We start from the raw sequence: 14,334 nt of genomic DNA, 5'->3' as shown, positions 1-14,334 counted from the left end.
GTAAGTAACAGAGTGAATTTTAGGCCCCCAATCAAAGTCTTCCTTGCTTTCTTGCTGTAGTATTAAATAATTGGCCAGATTCTGAGGTGTTAAACGTTTCGGGTTTTTTTTTTTGTTGTTGTTGTTGTTGTTGTTGTTGTTTTGTTTTGTTTTTTGTTTTTTGTTTTTTTCCTTTCTAAAAACCACGTGGTGCTCCTGAACAGAAAGATTTCCAAAATCTGAGGTGGAGATTGTGAGGTTCAACACAAACAGCACCCGGCATCTACAGGAGGATGTAGGATTAAAGTAAAACCACTGAGAGGAGAACAAGCTCGTGTTTGTTCAGAGCTTGCTTGGCAAGGGGGCCAATCCTCATCACTTGTCCTTCCCAGAGGCTTAAAGCAGGCAGGGACATGAGAAGGGTGTATAAAAATAGAAGAAAAAGAAGAGGAAGAAGCGAGGAGGCGGGGCAGTAGCAGCCTCCACTCTGCCACACTAGAAATCTGATTGGAGAGTGTTGGCTGGGAAAGCCGGGGGTGGGCTACAAACGCGTGTGATCCCTTTTGACATATTTATATTTCCCGGGTCGGTGCTGCAGTAGAAGTGGGGGTAGAAACAGAAGCTGGCTTCCTGGTTGTTCTGGTGCAGTTTCAGCAGAGGCTGTGGTTCGGTTTCCTGAGCTTCTTATGTGTTTTGAGAGTTCTCCCATCATGTAAGGTATGGTCATTATGTGCATACTCTTTTATTCTGACATACTCTTAAGAACCACCTCAGTTCTCTTATTCTCTCAGTTCTCTTAGTTCACCCTGACCTTCCAGAAAGTTCTGTGACAGCAGTGAACCAGTTTTCAAATCTGATTACCAGTTCCCAGACTTGTGAGGAGCTCCTAAGTTATTCAAAATCCTGCTGATAAAAGCACGTGATACTTAGCTTTTGTTGCAGTAAGTGGACTTTCTGGTGTAGCACAATGGACATCACCAGAAGGCTGGAGGTCGCCCCTTGCAGCTGCTTGTGTTCTAACACAGTAGCCTGAATCTTAGTGCCTGGGACTCAGCCTTGACCCCAGGCTACCCCCACTTTTCCTGGAAGCTTCCAGCTTAACTCCTGGTGTGCTAAGCAGCCCCAAGGCTCCTTCCTGTGCGCTCTGCTGGAGGCAGCATGGAGTTTGTGGGAAAGCGGCTACTTGTGGCATTTGAAGGCAGCCCTAATCCCAGACCTTAGTTTTGCTGCCTTCTCTGGGCACTCTCCGTCTCTCCCCGCACCCTTCGGGCCTGGGCTGGCAGGAGGTCTCCAGGGAGAGAGAAGGTACCCGTGCACGCTCTTCTCAGGCGTTAACTGGGGACTCGGAGCAGGCGGTGCGATGGGCGTGAGCGCGCGAGCGGAGCGGGGCTGACCGGTGGACGCGGCCCACCTGCTGCGCTGTAGCGCGGGGGCTGCGGGGGGCTGCGGGCGGAGGCGGGGAGCCGCGGGCCACCGGCGCGGGAGCGGCTTGTGGGTTGGAGCTGCACTAGCAGGCGGCCTCCGCCGCGCCCCACCGCGCGTTTCCAAAGATGGTCAGAGGGTCGGGAGGCGCCCCCACCCGCGCCGGCCGCTAGCCCCGGTCCGCGTCCCGAGCCGCCGACGAGGTAGGTCGGAGGCGAGCAGCCCGAGGCCGGCCGGAGGGGCGAGCGGGCCGCGCGGGAGACGAGGCCGCCAGGCCGTCCCCAGCCCGCGCGCACCGGAGCGCAGACAATGGCCGTCCAGGGCGAGCCGGGTGGGAGGGCGGGCACCGGGGAGCCGTCCACACCTGCGCTCCCGGCCTGGCAGAGGCCGCGGGCACCGGCCAGCGGTGGCGCGCGACGCCCCGGAGTCGAACCTTCGCGCGGGGCCCCGGGGCGGGGCGCTCTCCCGGCGGGAACGCCGACCGGGCCCAGGCGCTAGCTAGCGCGGGCTGGAGAGCCTAGCTGGGGCCGGGCCGGTCTTCTGCTGTCGGCAAGCGGCAGGGCGCAGGGATCTCTTTTCTGAGCTTCTCTCCATCTTGGTGGCATCTCGGTGTGATTTGAAACAGAGAGGCAAATGCTGAATTGGGGCCGAGCTGCGGCGGGGTGACCCCCTCGGACACTTGGCCTGCGGAGTGTGAACTCTCAGGAACTGCCAGACTGGGGCAGATTGCAGATATTGGGTGGTTAGGGGTAGTAAGCCAGGATCCCTTAACAAATGGACAACCGGGGGGAAAAAATTCCAAGGGCCTCACTGAGGGTTCCAAGCCATGCTGAATTTAAATAGACCATCGTATAAATAGTTCAGCACGTTTTGCATTTGGTGTTTAGGAGGCTGAATTCAGTCTAGTTCTGTAATATGTCTGGTGCCATCAATGTCTGATGATTGGAATATTTAACATTAATTATTAGAGGTACTACACAAAACTGAAAACGTTTTTGTTTATATCTGTTGCAGCCATGGCTCTAAAAGGACAAGAAGATTACATTTATCTTTTCAAGGACTCATCGCATCCAGTGGATTTTCTGGATGCATTCAGAACGTTTTATTTGGATGGATTATTTACTGATATTACCCTTCAGTGCCCTTCAGGCATAATCTTCCACTGTCACAGAGTCGTTTTAGCTGCCTGCAGCAATTATTTTAAGGCAATGTTCACGGCTGACATGAAAGAAAAATTTAAAAGTAAAATAAAACTGTTTGGCATCCACCATGATATTCTGGAAGGCCTTGTAAATTATGCATATACTTCCCAAATTGAAATAACTAAAAGAAATGTACAGAGCCTTCTTGAAGCAGCCGATCTGCTGCAGTTTCTTTCGGTAAAGAAGGCTTGTGAGCAGTTTCTGGTCAGGCACCTGGATATTGATAACTGTATCGGGATGCACTCCTTTGCAGAATTTCATGTGTGTTCAGAACTAGAGAAGGAATCACGAAGAATTCTGTGCTCAAGGTTTAAGGAAGTATGGCAACAAGAAGAGTTTCTGGAAATCAGCCTTGAAAAGTTTCTGTTTATCTTGTCCAGAAAGAATCTCAATGTCTGGAAGGAGGAAGCTGTCATAGAGCCGGTCATTAAGTGGACTGCTCATGATGTAGAGAATCGAATTGAATGCCTGTGCAATCTACTAAGCTATATCAACATAGATATAGACCCAGTGTACTTAAAGACAGCCTTAGGCCTTCAAAGAAGCTGTCTACTAACTGAAAATAAGATACGTTCTCTAATATACAATGCCTTGAATCCCATGCATAAAGAGATCTCCCAGAGGTCCACAGCCACCATGTATATCATCGGAGGCTATTACTGGCATCCTTTATCAGAGGTCCACATATGGGATCCTTTGACAAATGTTTGGATTCAGGGAGCAGAAATACCAGATTATACCAGGGAGAGTTACGGTGTTACATGCTTAGGACCCAACATTTATGTAACCGGAGGGTACAGGACAGACAACATAGACGCTCTTGACACAGTGTGGATCTATAACAGTGAAGGTGATGAGTGGACAGAAGGCTTGCCAATGCTCAATGCCAGGTATTACCACTGTGCAGTCACCTTGGGGGGCTGTGTCTATGCTCTAGGTGGTTACAGAAAAGGGGCACCAGCAGAAGAGGCTGAGTTCTATGACCCACTGAAAGAAAAGTGGCTTCCTATTGCAAACATGATTAAAGGTAAGCAGCTTTTACTTGTCCTGTGTTTTTACATGGTTGAGATTCAGTTGCAAACTTCTCTTTTACAGGAGTAATTTTAGGAAGAACATATCACACTGAGATATTCTTGAAGAACTACAGTAGATTATATATGTAATTTGGCTCAGCACTGTCTGGGTAAAAACAGTCCCCAGCTTGTCTGGACGTATAACTGCGCGCGCGCGCGCACGCACACGCACACGCACACGCACACGCACACGCACACGCACACGCACACGCACACGCACACGCACACGCACACACACACACACACACACACACACTACGTGAGTATAGTGCATGCCTTCCACACACTAAGCCTGGGTTTCACTCCCAGCACCATATAAAATGGGCTTGTGGCTTGAGCCTATGATCCCAGCACTCAGGAAGCAGAGACAAGACAATCAGAAGTTTTGATTCATTCTTAGCTACATAGGGAGCTCAAGGCCAGCCTGGGCTACGTAAGACTCCATCTCTAATTTTTTTAATTAAATGGAGTAAAACATTTTAATGTTTTTGAAAATGATTTGTATCCAGCTTAGACTTACTTGACTATGTTGTTGTGGTTTGTTTGTTTTCTCATTTCTCTTAAAATGTTTTTCAATTCGGCTTTTTTTTTTTTTTTTTTTTTTTTTTTTTTTGTCTGTTTTATTTTTTGAGACAGGTCTCTCTATTAGCCATGGCTGGCCTGGAACTTGCTATATACACTAAGCTGGCCTCAAATTCAAAGATCCGACCACTCCTGCCTCCAGAGTGCTGGGATTAAAGGTGTGCGCCATCACACCTGGCATCAATCTACGTTTTTATATCCACCCTTTCCCCTTAGAATATACTGATCACCTTTACAAAGGCTCTCACTCAAACTTTGGAAGCTTAGCCTCCTTGGAATGTAACTAGAGACACACAACCTGTGCTTTTGTGTTGCAGGCTTCTCTCCAAATAGAGAGCCAAGCACACTGAATCCCAGTGTCTGCCTGATAAAACTGTATCTGGTGAGACTATTTAGCCTTGCACTTCTTCCCTCCAGCTTAGGAGGGGGGTGGGGGATAGTGGAAAGTTCTAAAAAACAAAACAAAACAAAAAAACCACCCAGCTGGTGGATTCTTAATAAACTGGTATCATTTTGTCCCAAATGTTTCTTCCCAGGCCTTTCTGTTTCTTTTTTAACACTAGTGAGGGTGTGGGAATGTGACCTGGACTAGAAATTGACCTGATATAATCCTTGGATGACAAGCCAGAAGAAGCTTAGAGGCAGATGGTCTTGTGATCCCACATTGCCTCTGTAACCAAGCTGCCAGGGTCCCAGCTCTGACTTTCTCTGCTCTACTTGAGTGAATGATTCAGCCCAGTTTCACCATCTGTCTGACAGGGAGGGTGGCGTTAGCCAGCTGGAGGCCTTGAGAAAACTGAAGGACCATGTGCAGAGTGTGGCACCCAAGAAGCCCCAGGATTGGACCTGCTTTTCATAAGCAGCTATATATGTAGGTGGATGGGTGGGTGGGTGGGAGACGGTAGCAGAGAGCCTCTTGCTGTTTGGGCTTTGGCTTTGCCTGAATATAGGTAGGACTTACTGATTGTCGGGCTGATCCTGAATGTTCTGACTCTACATAAATGAAGTTTACCTTACCAGAAAAGGTGGTAGTTCACATAACATTCTTCTTTCGTTAGCCACAGTTGTAAACTGCAGGCATTACTGTTTTTAATTACTGTTTTTATTTCTCAGTGATAACAACTTCAAAGATTTTAAAGACAATACATCTTTGAGGATGGAAATGTGTTGCTCTGTTGAACTTTTGAAGAATTATGTTTGAAACAGTGCTTGCTGGACGTGGGGTGGGGTACTCGCCCTTTGTAGTTACTGGGAAAGAAAACCCTATGCTTTTACCTTAGCTTTGTTGTTATGGAAGGTCTCCTCCATACTCTGCTACCCTTCCCCAAATGCCCAAATGCCAGCTGGCTTTTGAAACTTAGAGATTCATTCTTTTATTTATTTTTTGAGGCAGTGTCTTGTTATGTAGCCCAGGCTGTCCCCAAACCCACAATCTTCTGGCCTCAGTCTCCCAGATGCTGGGATCCTGAGTGTGAGCCACAGAGGAGGGTAGTACTTTCACTTGAGAACTTTGTTTCTCTCTCGCTAACCCAGGGGAGGGGAGGGCTCAGCTCCAGTTGGTGCGGCTTTGATTTGTACTATTCTGATGCGAGAGGACACTTAGGAATACGATGTACAGAGGAGAAATGAGCCTTTGGCTTCCTTGAGACCCCCTGGTCTTTCTTTTTTATCATAACTACCTTGTTTGTAAACTCACTTTTACTTTGAAGTGGAGATCAGCAAGGAGATTCACCTGCACCGGGCACATAACAGTGTTAATCGAAGTTGGTTGAAAGACTTAAAACTGCAGGTTGTCAACTAAAAAGAGCCTGCCTTCTTACCTGGCTGGGCCTGTTTCCGCCTCCTTGCTTCTCTGTGGCATCAGAGTATTGCAGCTTTCCCAGTTCAGGACTGCAGAGTCAGCCTCGCGTGTCTCATCACTGAAGCCTATCTGTTTGACCCATCTCTCACCTCTGCCCTTCCCTTCACACCCAAAACACCATCTAAGTCTGGCCCTTGATAACCCTATGTAAGTCAGTATCTACATCATTGAGTCCTCTCCTTCCTTTTTAGTCCCTTCCTGCCTCTGTTTATAAATCTGAAATGTCTTGCAGAACGAAGCCCAGACGTTTAGCTTCAACTTAAATTCCATGACCACTCCCATTGTGCTAGCCTTCTTGAAATTGCCTAATAAGCCTCTGGGGCTCTGCTCTGGGGAGAGCAGCTTCTCCCTCCTCTGCTTGCCAGAGTCCTAACCACCAGGCCCAGGGCAAATCATGCCTTCGCTGCTGTGACTTCTCCAGTCAAAAGCAATGTCTCTTTGATCTGACCAATAACATTAGCATCTCTCTCTCTTTCTGGTATTTTCTCCTTCCTATAACTATGTTCTAATTATTTGTACCCCCTAAAGAGCACAAGGAGCCTTCATTTTTCACTCTCCCCCCTCAGCACCTAACATGGTGCTTTGCATTTACCAGCCATAATAATGAAAACAATAGCAGATTGGCATTCATTTCAGAAAGGCATGAACAATCTAAGATGTGATTTTAATTGATATGCAGGTGTGGGAAATGCTACTGCCTGTGTCCTACATGAAGTTATCTATGTCATTGGCGGCCACTGTGGCTACAGAGGGAGCTGCACCTATGACAAGGTGCAGAGTTACAATTCAGACATCAATGAATGGAGCCTCATTACTGCCAGCCCACACCCAGGTAATATGGATCCTATTACAGGTATATAACTATGGTTTTTAGGCTAGTCAGGATGGTGCATGGAGATTAAAGTTGGCCAAGTGTTTCTTTTCTTTTAGAAGCGTGTTCACTCTGCATTTCAAAGACTATTAAACACCTGTTCCTAGATACACAAAGCCCTGTGTATGTACTACCTTAACAGTCATAAAAGAAAGTGTTGTCTATCAAAGGAGAGTCTTACTCCTCTCTCTCTCTCTCTCTCTCTCTCTGTGTGTGTGTGTGTGTGTGTTGCTCCTCTCTCTCTCTCTCTCTGTGTGTGTGTGTGTGTGTGTGTGTGTGTGTTCGTGTGCATGTAGGCTAGAAGATGGCATCAGGTGTATTTGTCAGTTGACTCATTACCTTATATTTTTGAGACAAGGTGTTTCTCTGAACCTGGACCTTACCTATTTAGTTAGACTGGCTGTCTGGCAAGCCCCTAAAGTTATCCTGTCTCCATTTTTCCATTGCTGGGATATTAGGCATGCGTTGCTGAGCCCAGCATTTTACATGTGTAGTGATATATTATTTATGATATTGTAACGCTTGCCTGAGAGTTCAGAATGCAAAGCTAGCCACAAGCCATAGAGCCAGGCAGTGGTGACACACACCTTTAATCCCAGGACTCAGAAACAGGCAGATGGTTCTCTGTTAGTTCAAGGCCACCCTGACCTACATGAAATTGATCTAGTTTAAAAGAGAAACATCTCACACAAAGGTGATTTCAGCACTTGGGATCACACACCTTTAATCCCAGCACTTGAGGTATATAAAATAGGAACAGATATTCAATGTGAGGCAGTATGGTCTCCAGCCACGTTGAGGAGAGGCAGCAGTCTGGGATTGTAATCTGAGACTTGCTGGAGACAGGACTGCAGTCTGAGTTTTGGTAGAAAGCATTATCTGAAGATTCGTGGAGATAGACTTGCCATTTCAGTCTGAGGTAGAGGAAAGAGCTAGTGGCTGGCTGCTTTGCTTCTTTGATCTTCAGTTTGAAGCTTGAAGCCCAATATCTGTCTCTGGGTTTTTATTTTTCGTGTTATGTACATGAGTACTGGAGGTCTGAATTCATGTCCTCATACTTTTATGTCAAGCACTTTATCCACTGAGCTAGCTCCTCAGCCCCTTTTTAGTATCTATCTTTTATTTTTAACCTATTACAGGGGATTGGGATTACAGTTCAGTGATAAGAGCATGTGGTTAGCATGGGTTAGGCCCGGGGTTCAGCTGCCCTGTGAAAGGGAATATTTTAGACTGTTACAGCATGCTTTATGTTTAAGAGTTTACATTTGAATTAATTCATGTCACCTTACTATTGTGAACCTTTTTTTTTTTTTTTTTGGCAGAGCATCAGGCTTTTAATGGGTTACTGGAGTGGGAAATTAAATCTGTAAGCTTGAGGTATTTGTGACTAACAGCAACATCTAACACCGTTGAGTGCACACTATGTAGGTTAGGGATTGGCTAAGGCACTTCACATGCAACATTTTCGGAGAGTCTCCCCGAAATTCTGTCCATAGCTATTGTTTGCCATTGTTTTACATATTTGGAAACGGAGGGTCGGTAACTTAGAAAAGATGAGAAACTTTTCCAGAATCAGTAGATAAAGTGCTTGAAAGCGATGGCCCAGGAGCCACGCTCTGCTAGTCTTGGGTCCATCATCTGCGGTGTGCCCAGGCAGTGGCCAGCTACAGCTTAATGGAGCACCTTTCTTGCTGTCAACCCATGTAGCCACTTCTCTATATGCTGACAACTTCACATGAGAAGAAACGTCATGTGGAGGCTGCCCTGGCTCTGTGTGCAGACATTGGCCTCAGTAGTCCAGTCACATTGTCTAGTCTAGATAATGCTCTCATCGCTTCCTGTTGTGACCAACAGAGTCATAACGGAAAGTAATAGCAGTAGGTCATTCTGAGTAATAGCTAATATTTAATTGGTATTGGCTAGGAACACTATTCCAATACTTTTACATGCCTTAATCTGGTTTGTTTTTGTCAATTTTACCGTACTGCCATTAATTACCTGAGGCAACTAACTTAGTTTCATTCAGCTCACAGTGGGAGGTTCTTTTCCAAGACTGGGTGCCACTTCGGTCTGGTCTCTGATGAGAGTAGGTAATGATGGTATCAGAGGCACATGTTATAGTGGATAGTTACCTCAGAGAGAGGACTGGCCAGAGTCAAACTGCTTCAGGAACCTCCCATAATGCCCCACCTTTTTTTATAATCCATAGCACCTCTTAGTATCAATGTTCTGGGGTCTGAGTCTTTATATATAGTCCTTTGGGGGATACTACCCATAATCAAACCATAGCACTGTGTATTTATTATTATTTGGTGTGCAAGCTTGTCTGTGAGGGTACATGTGTCCACAAATGCACAAGCATAGTGAACATGCCTGTGAAGGCCTGAGATGGATACTGTCTCCTTGATTGGTCTCCACATTATAAAAGGAGGTAGTCTCCCAATGAACCCAGAGCTCAGTGTTTGGGTTAGTCTAACTTATACTGGGGATCCCAGTCTCTCTGCCCCCTGCAGGGTTAGCATTTGGGTTAGGGTTTGGGGTTTGGGTTCTAGAGTTCTGAACTCTGGCCCTCATACATGGTCTCTTAGTTAGGTTTTTACTGCTGTGAAGAGACACCATGACCACAGCAACTCTTATAAAGAAAACATCATGGCGAGGGGGGGGCAGATGTGGTGCTGGAGCTGAGAGTGCTCAGGAAACAGTCCCACTGAGGGAAACTTGAGCAAAAGAGACCTCAAATCCTTCCCCCACAGTGACGCAGTTTCTCCAGCAAGACCACACGTCCTCATAGTGCCGCTCCCTTTGGGAGCCATTTTCTTTCATGGCAAGCATCTTACCCACTGAGCCATCTCCCCAGTCACATTGCCACATTTAAACCTCATGGTACCCTGTGAGCTAGGGAGGTGGCTTAACAGGTGGCTGAATTGGTGACATTAAATACATTGCTCAAAGTCAGCCATCTAATGTTTGTTAGAAGTGAGTTTTTAGCCTGGCCTGGGGTCCATGCACTCTCCTGTTACCTCATTTGGAACACCATGTTAAAACCTGAGTCCCATATTAATCTGCTTATGTTGTGGCCACACTTATCTTCCCAAAAAAATCCAATGCAGGAAAAAAATCAGATTTACTGGTTCTGGAGGGATGGCTCGATGGTTACGGGCTGCTCTTCCAGAGATCCTGTGTTCTATTCCCAGCAACCACATGGTGGCTCACAAACATCTATAGTGGGATCAGATGCCTTCTTCTGACATGCAGATAGAGCACTCATATACTTCAAATAAATAAATCTTAGAAAAAGAAAAAGAAAAATCAGATTTACAATTTAGAAAAACACAACTGGATGCTGGTGGCACAGGCTTTTAATCCCAGCACTCAGGAGGTAGAACCTGGTGGATCTCTGAGTTCAAGGCCAGTCTGGTCTACAGAGAGTTCCAGGACAGTCAGAGCTACAAAAAAGCAGTTATTTACACTAATATATTTAATATGCGTTGTATAGGGGGATCACTTTAAAAATAGGTGTCCTAGAGATGGCTCAGAGGTTAAGAGTGCTTGCTGCCCTTGCAGAGGGCCTAGGTTTAGTACACATTACCCACATGGTGGCTCATTAGTCCAGTTCTGACCTCTGTGGGCAACAGCCATGCACAAGGCCCACATATGTACACACATGCAAGCACTTACACATAGGCACAAAATAAAAATTAATTCTAAAAAATAAAAAAAATAAGTGTCCCACAAAGTCAGTGAGTTGTGTATGGATTACTAGCCATTTTTAAAAATGTCTAAAAGACATTGTTACCTAAGCCTAGTGTTAGAAAGTACATAAAATTGACAATCAGCCCCCCAAAAGTACAGTGTAAATCAATAGAAACATACTATTGTAGTTGTGAAGTTTTAATTTATATTAAACTTTTCCTGATGAACTGTGGTTTTTTGAAGATACTAATTAGTACCTTGCACAGTACATCCTATTTGGCTGTTACAGTGCTTAAACTATTTTTGAATTGGCTTGTTACCAAAATTTAAAACTCCAAACAAAAATCATGGTTTAGGGACCTTTAAAAAAAAAAAAGTGGTAAGATCTGGCAGCATGACAGCATTTTCTCCTAGCAGCAGGGATGAAAGCCAGGGAGTAGCTGTCCTGGTTAGATGAGGCTCATGTTCTCCATCTCACCATGAATGTTTCCAATTCTGGTCATGTCCCAGACCAAAGGACTTGGTGTGTTGTTTTTCTTGCTCTGGCCTGCTTCATATCTCTTGAGAAGAGCCAGCAGAAGGAAAGAAACACTGTGACAATCTAAGTGAAATAGGCCCTCTTGGAGGAGACTCCTCTGCCCAGGGGCAACCTTCTGCCGGGGACACCTTTCATGTTGGCTGAGTATGATAGCCGTAGGCCTCAGTAACTTGAATGTTTGCTTTTCTCACTCGAGTCCCTAACTAGACTGGCAATGTCAGAGAAGCTAGCCAGGTCATTTTCTGAAGTCAGTGTAGTAGCTCATACATCCAGGGGTCTGTCCTTGGTCACAAGGTTGCTGAGACCTTGGGAAAACCACACTAGTTACCTAGTATAATGTCCTGTCAGGAGGACTGTACTGTTCTGCTGTCACCTAGAAAGTTGATAGGTGTCAAGAGTGAAGATGGATGTCAGTGAAGAACACCATATGTTGGACAGTTTCCAGACAGATGGTGGGTGTGGAGTGAATTTCTTGTCATTTTACAGAGCCAGCTTAGGAATTACCATTAATGGTGATTGTCCCCCTGAGGGCTATTGGCTAAGCAGCAGGAACAGGACATCTGAGGCAGATGGCAGGGGTTGGATTTTAAGCCTCAGTTGTACAGCAGAGGATCACAGAATCAAAATGTCATCATGTGTCACCATGTCTCTGCTTTTGTGTCCTGAATTGCAGAGCCATTGTACCCAAAATATGATAGCCCTTTTGTTATTATAATTGAAACTTTGCTCTTTTATTTTTTTTTTTTCCTCCCAAAAAGAATATGGATTGTGCTCAGTTCCGTTTGAAAACAAGCTTTACTTAGTTGGTGGACAGACGACAATTACAGAGTGCTACGACCCAGATCAAAATGAGTGGAGAGAGACGGCACCCACGATGGAAAGGAGGATGGAGTGCGGGGCTGTCATCATGAATGGATGCATCTACGTCACCGGGGGTTACTCCTACTCAAAGGGGACGTATCTCCAGAGTATTGAGAAATACGATCCAGATCTTAATAAGTGGGAGATAGTGGGCAATCTCCCAAGTGCTATGCGGTCTCATGGATGTGTTTGTGTGTATAATGTCTGATTGAATCCACGGGACTAACCAGGTCATCACTTGGGGCATAGTAAAAAGAATGCAGAATTTGGGGTGCCTTGTTATTGTGGTTTGGCACATACCAGGCATGGGAAATTTTTAATTCTAACCCTGTACGATTCCCAGACCCAATGATTAATGGGAATAGACCCAGTGATTAATGGGAATAGCATAAGAAAAATGTTATGTATGTATGTATACAGTTAAATTAAGAGAGTGAACCCCTCCTAGGATCTCTAGGGTATCTGACACTTGGTAAAGATGAAATGCCTTTGTAATGAATCTTCCTGGTAGCATCAACACTGGGTATAAATCAAAATCATTCTGTGTTATGAAATGTCTGTTAAGAGCCTATGATATTGCTGGGCATTGGTGGTACATGCCTTTAATCCCAGCAATTGGGTGGCAGAGGCAGACATCTCTGAGTTCAAGGACATTGAGACCAGCCTGGTCCATATAGCAAGTTCTAAGCCAGCCAAGGCTACAGTGAGTACCTGTCTTTAAAAGCCTATGTTGTACCTGTGTATTTTACAGGTCTCTAGCTGGCAGGAATTTGAAATGTAAAGAGGGAACCTTCTCTACCTCTACAACACCAATACTTTAAAATGTTTCCCTTTAGAATTCCTCAGACTGTGGACTGATTTACAGCATTTTCCTTTGTGGTATATATAATTGATTGCTGGTATTCTTTATTTACTATCAGAGCTATACTAAACACTGTACAGATGATTGTTCAAAGAGTTTACAACTCAATTTAAAAGAATTGCAAGTCTAAAAACACGACAGAGAAAATAGTCAAATAATTTGCTCTCAATAAGGGCTGTGTTTAATTTTTAGCTTGGGTGTAAACTGCTAGTTTAGGTGTCTGGCTTAAGCATGTTGGCAAACCCTCTTTGTAGTTAAATGTCTGCATGTAAAGTTGGGTTCCACAGGCAGAAAGCATGTAAAATAGTGGTGATGCAGCAGAAAATACATTGGAAAAGAACTGGCATTCATTTGCCAGCCCTGCCCCTAACCAGACTTTGTGACGTTACTCTCTGAGCCCATCTGTGACTAGAGCTTCCTGACCCGTGTATACTGGCACTTTGAGACATAGCTCTGTCTACATCAAGATCCCCTCAACTTCTGAAGCCAGAGGAGGCCTGGGTGGCCTCTGGGCCAGATATCCCCTTTTCTAGCTTCCTCTATGTGCCTGCAGGCACTTCCCAAATGTGCCATAACTTAAGAAAGGGAGGGAAGCTCTGCTTAAGTTAACCCATCCGAACATGAGTGAGCTGTGAGACTATCTGCTCCATGCCAGGTTGTTTTTATTGTTTTGTTTTTTAAAAGATAATGCTTATTTTTTACTTTAAATAAAACTACTTCTGATTTTTTTTTTAAAAAAAAAAAAAACCTTTTAAGACTATTTAATACTCACATCAGATAACATTTTAAATAGATACAACCCTTGGAGTTGCTATATGTACTTTTTTATAAATAGTGGTAAAAGTGACCATCCGTGCTGGGCTATTGAGATGACTCCGTAGGTAAGAGTGCTTACTTTTTTTTTTTTTAAGACCTGAAACCTGCATCTAATTCCCAGAACCCACTGTGGAAGGAGAGCATGGATTCCTGAAAGCTGTCCTCTGCCTCCATATGTGTGCTGTGTGTGATAATGTGTATGAACACATGCATACACACACACACACAAAATGAAAGTAAATTTAAACTTTTTAAAATGACTATACCCTTTGCCCCATAAGCTCCCATTATTTTTGAACTAAAGAATGATGAAAAATGTAGATGCATGAGAATGTTTATGTCTGCATTGTAAATAGCAGTGACAATATGGAGAAAATCTATATGTTAAAGAAAGTGTGCTAATGAAATAATGACATATTTCATTATGTGAGAATAACTATTTGGAAGACTGTTGAAGTATGACGTGTCTATGCTAAGTAAGATAAGCACAAGGCAAACTTGTATTCACACTAGGGCTGTCACTGCAAAGCCTTTATGCATGTGGGGGGCTATGTGCTAAATAAATGCAAGGTGT

The 14,334-nt window shown here is 44.8% G+C and overlaps 1 protein-coding gene across 2 annotated transcripts; it reads left to right on the top strand.

Moving 5' to 3' along the window:
• Positions 1 to 376: 376 nt before the first annotated feature.
• On the top strand, positions 377 to 13,669 carry Klhl23 (kelch like family member 23). Of its 2 annotated transcripts, none has more exons than XM_051184519.1 (4): positions 377 to 696; positions 2,416 to 3,630; positions 6,799 to 6,951; positions 11,980 to 13,669. In XM_051184519.1, the coding sequence occupies exons 2-4, from the start codon at positions 2,418 to 2,420 to the stop codon at positions 12,288 to 12,290; spliced, it is 1,677 nt and encodes a 558-aa protein (XP_051040476.1). In that variant the 5' UTR covers positions 377 to 696; positions 2,416 to 2,417; the 3' UTR covers positions 12,291 to 13,669. The 2 variants fall into 2 exon arrangements, with proteins under 2 accessions (XP_051040476.1, XP_051040475.1); XM_051184518.1 differs by lacking the exon at positions 377 to 696 and adding an exon at positions 970 to 1,284.
• Positions 13,670 to 14,334: the final 665 nt, after the last annotated feature.

The sequence above is a fragment of the Phodopus roborovskii genome, unplaced genomic scaffold, assembly GCF_943737965.1.
Source record: "Phodopus roborovskii unplaced genomic scaffold, PHOROB, whole genome shotgun sequence".
NCBI lineage: Eukaryota > Metazoa > Chordata > Mammalia > Rodentia > Cricetidae > Phodopus > Phodopus roborovskii.
Note: the sequence above shows the minus strand (reverse complement) of the source record. Positions and strands in the feature narration are given on the sequence as shown.

Excerpts from the sequence above, each read along its gene's own strand:
- Klhl23 (XM_051184519.1), top strand. The coding sequence starts at position 2,418 with ATGGCTCTAAAAGGACAAGAAGATTACATTTATCTTTTCAAGGACTCA. Across the intron at positions 3,631-6,798 it reads TATTGCAAACATGATTAAAG|GTGTGGGAAATGCTACTGCC; the intron begins GTAAGCAGCTTT and ends ATTGATATGCAG. Across the intron at positions 6,952-11,979 it reads TACTGCCAGCCCACACCCAG|AATATGGATTGTGCTCAGTT; the intron begins GTAATATGGATC and ends CCTCCCAAAAAG.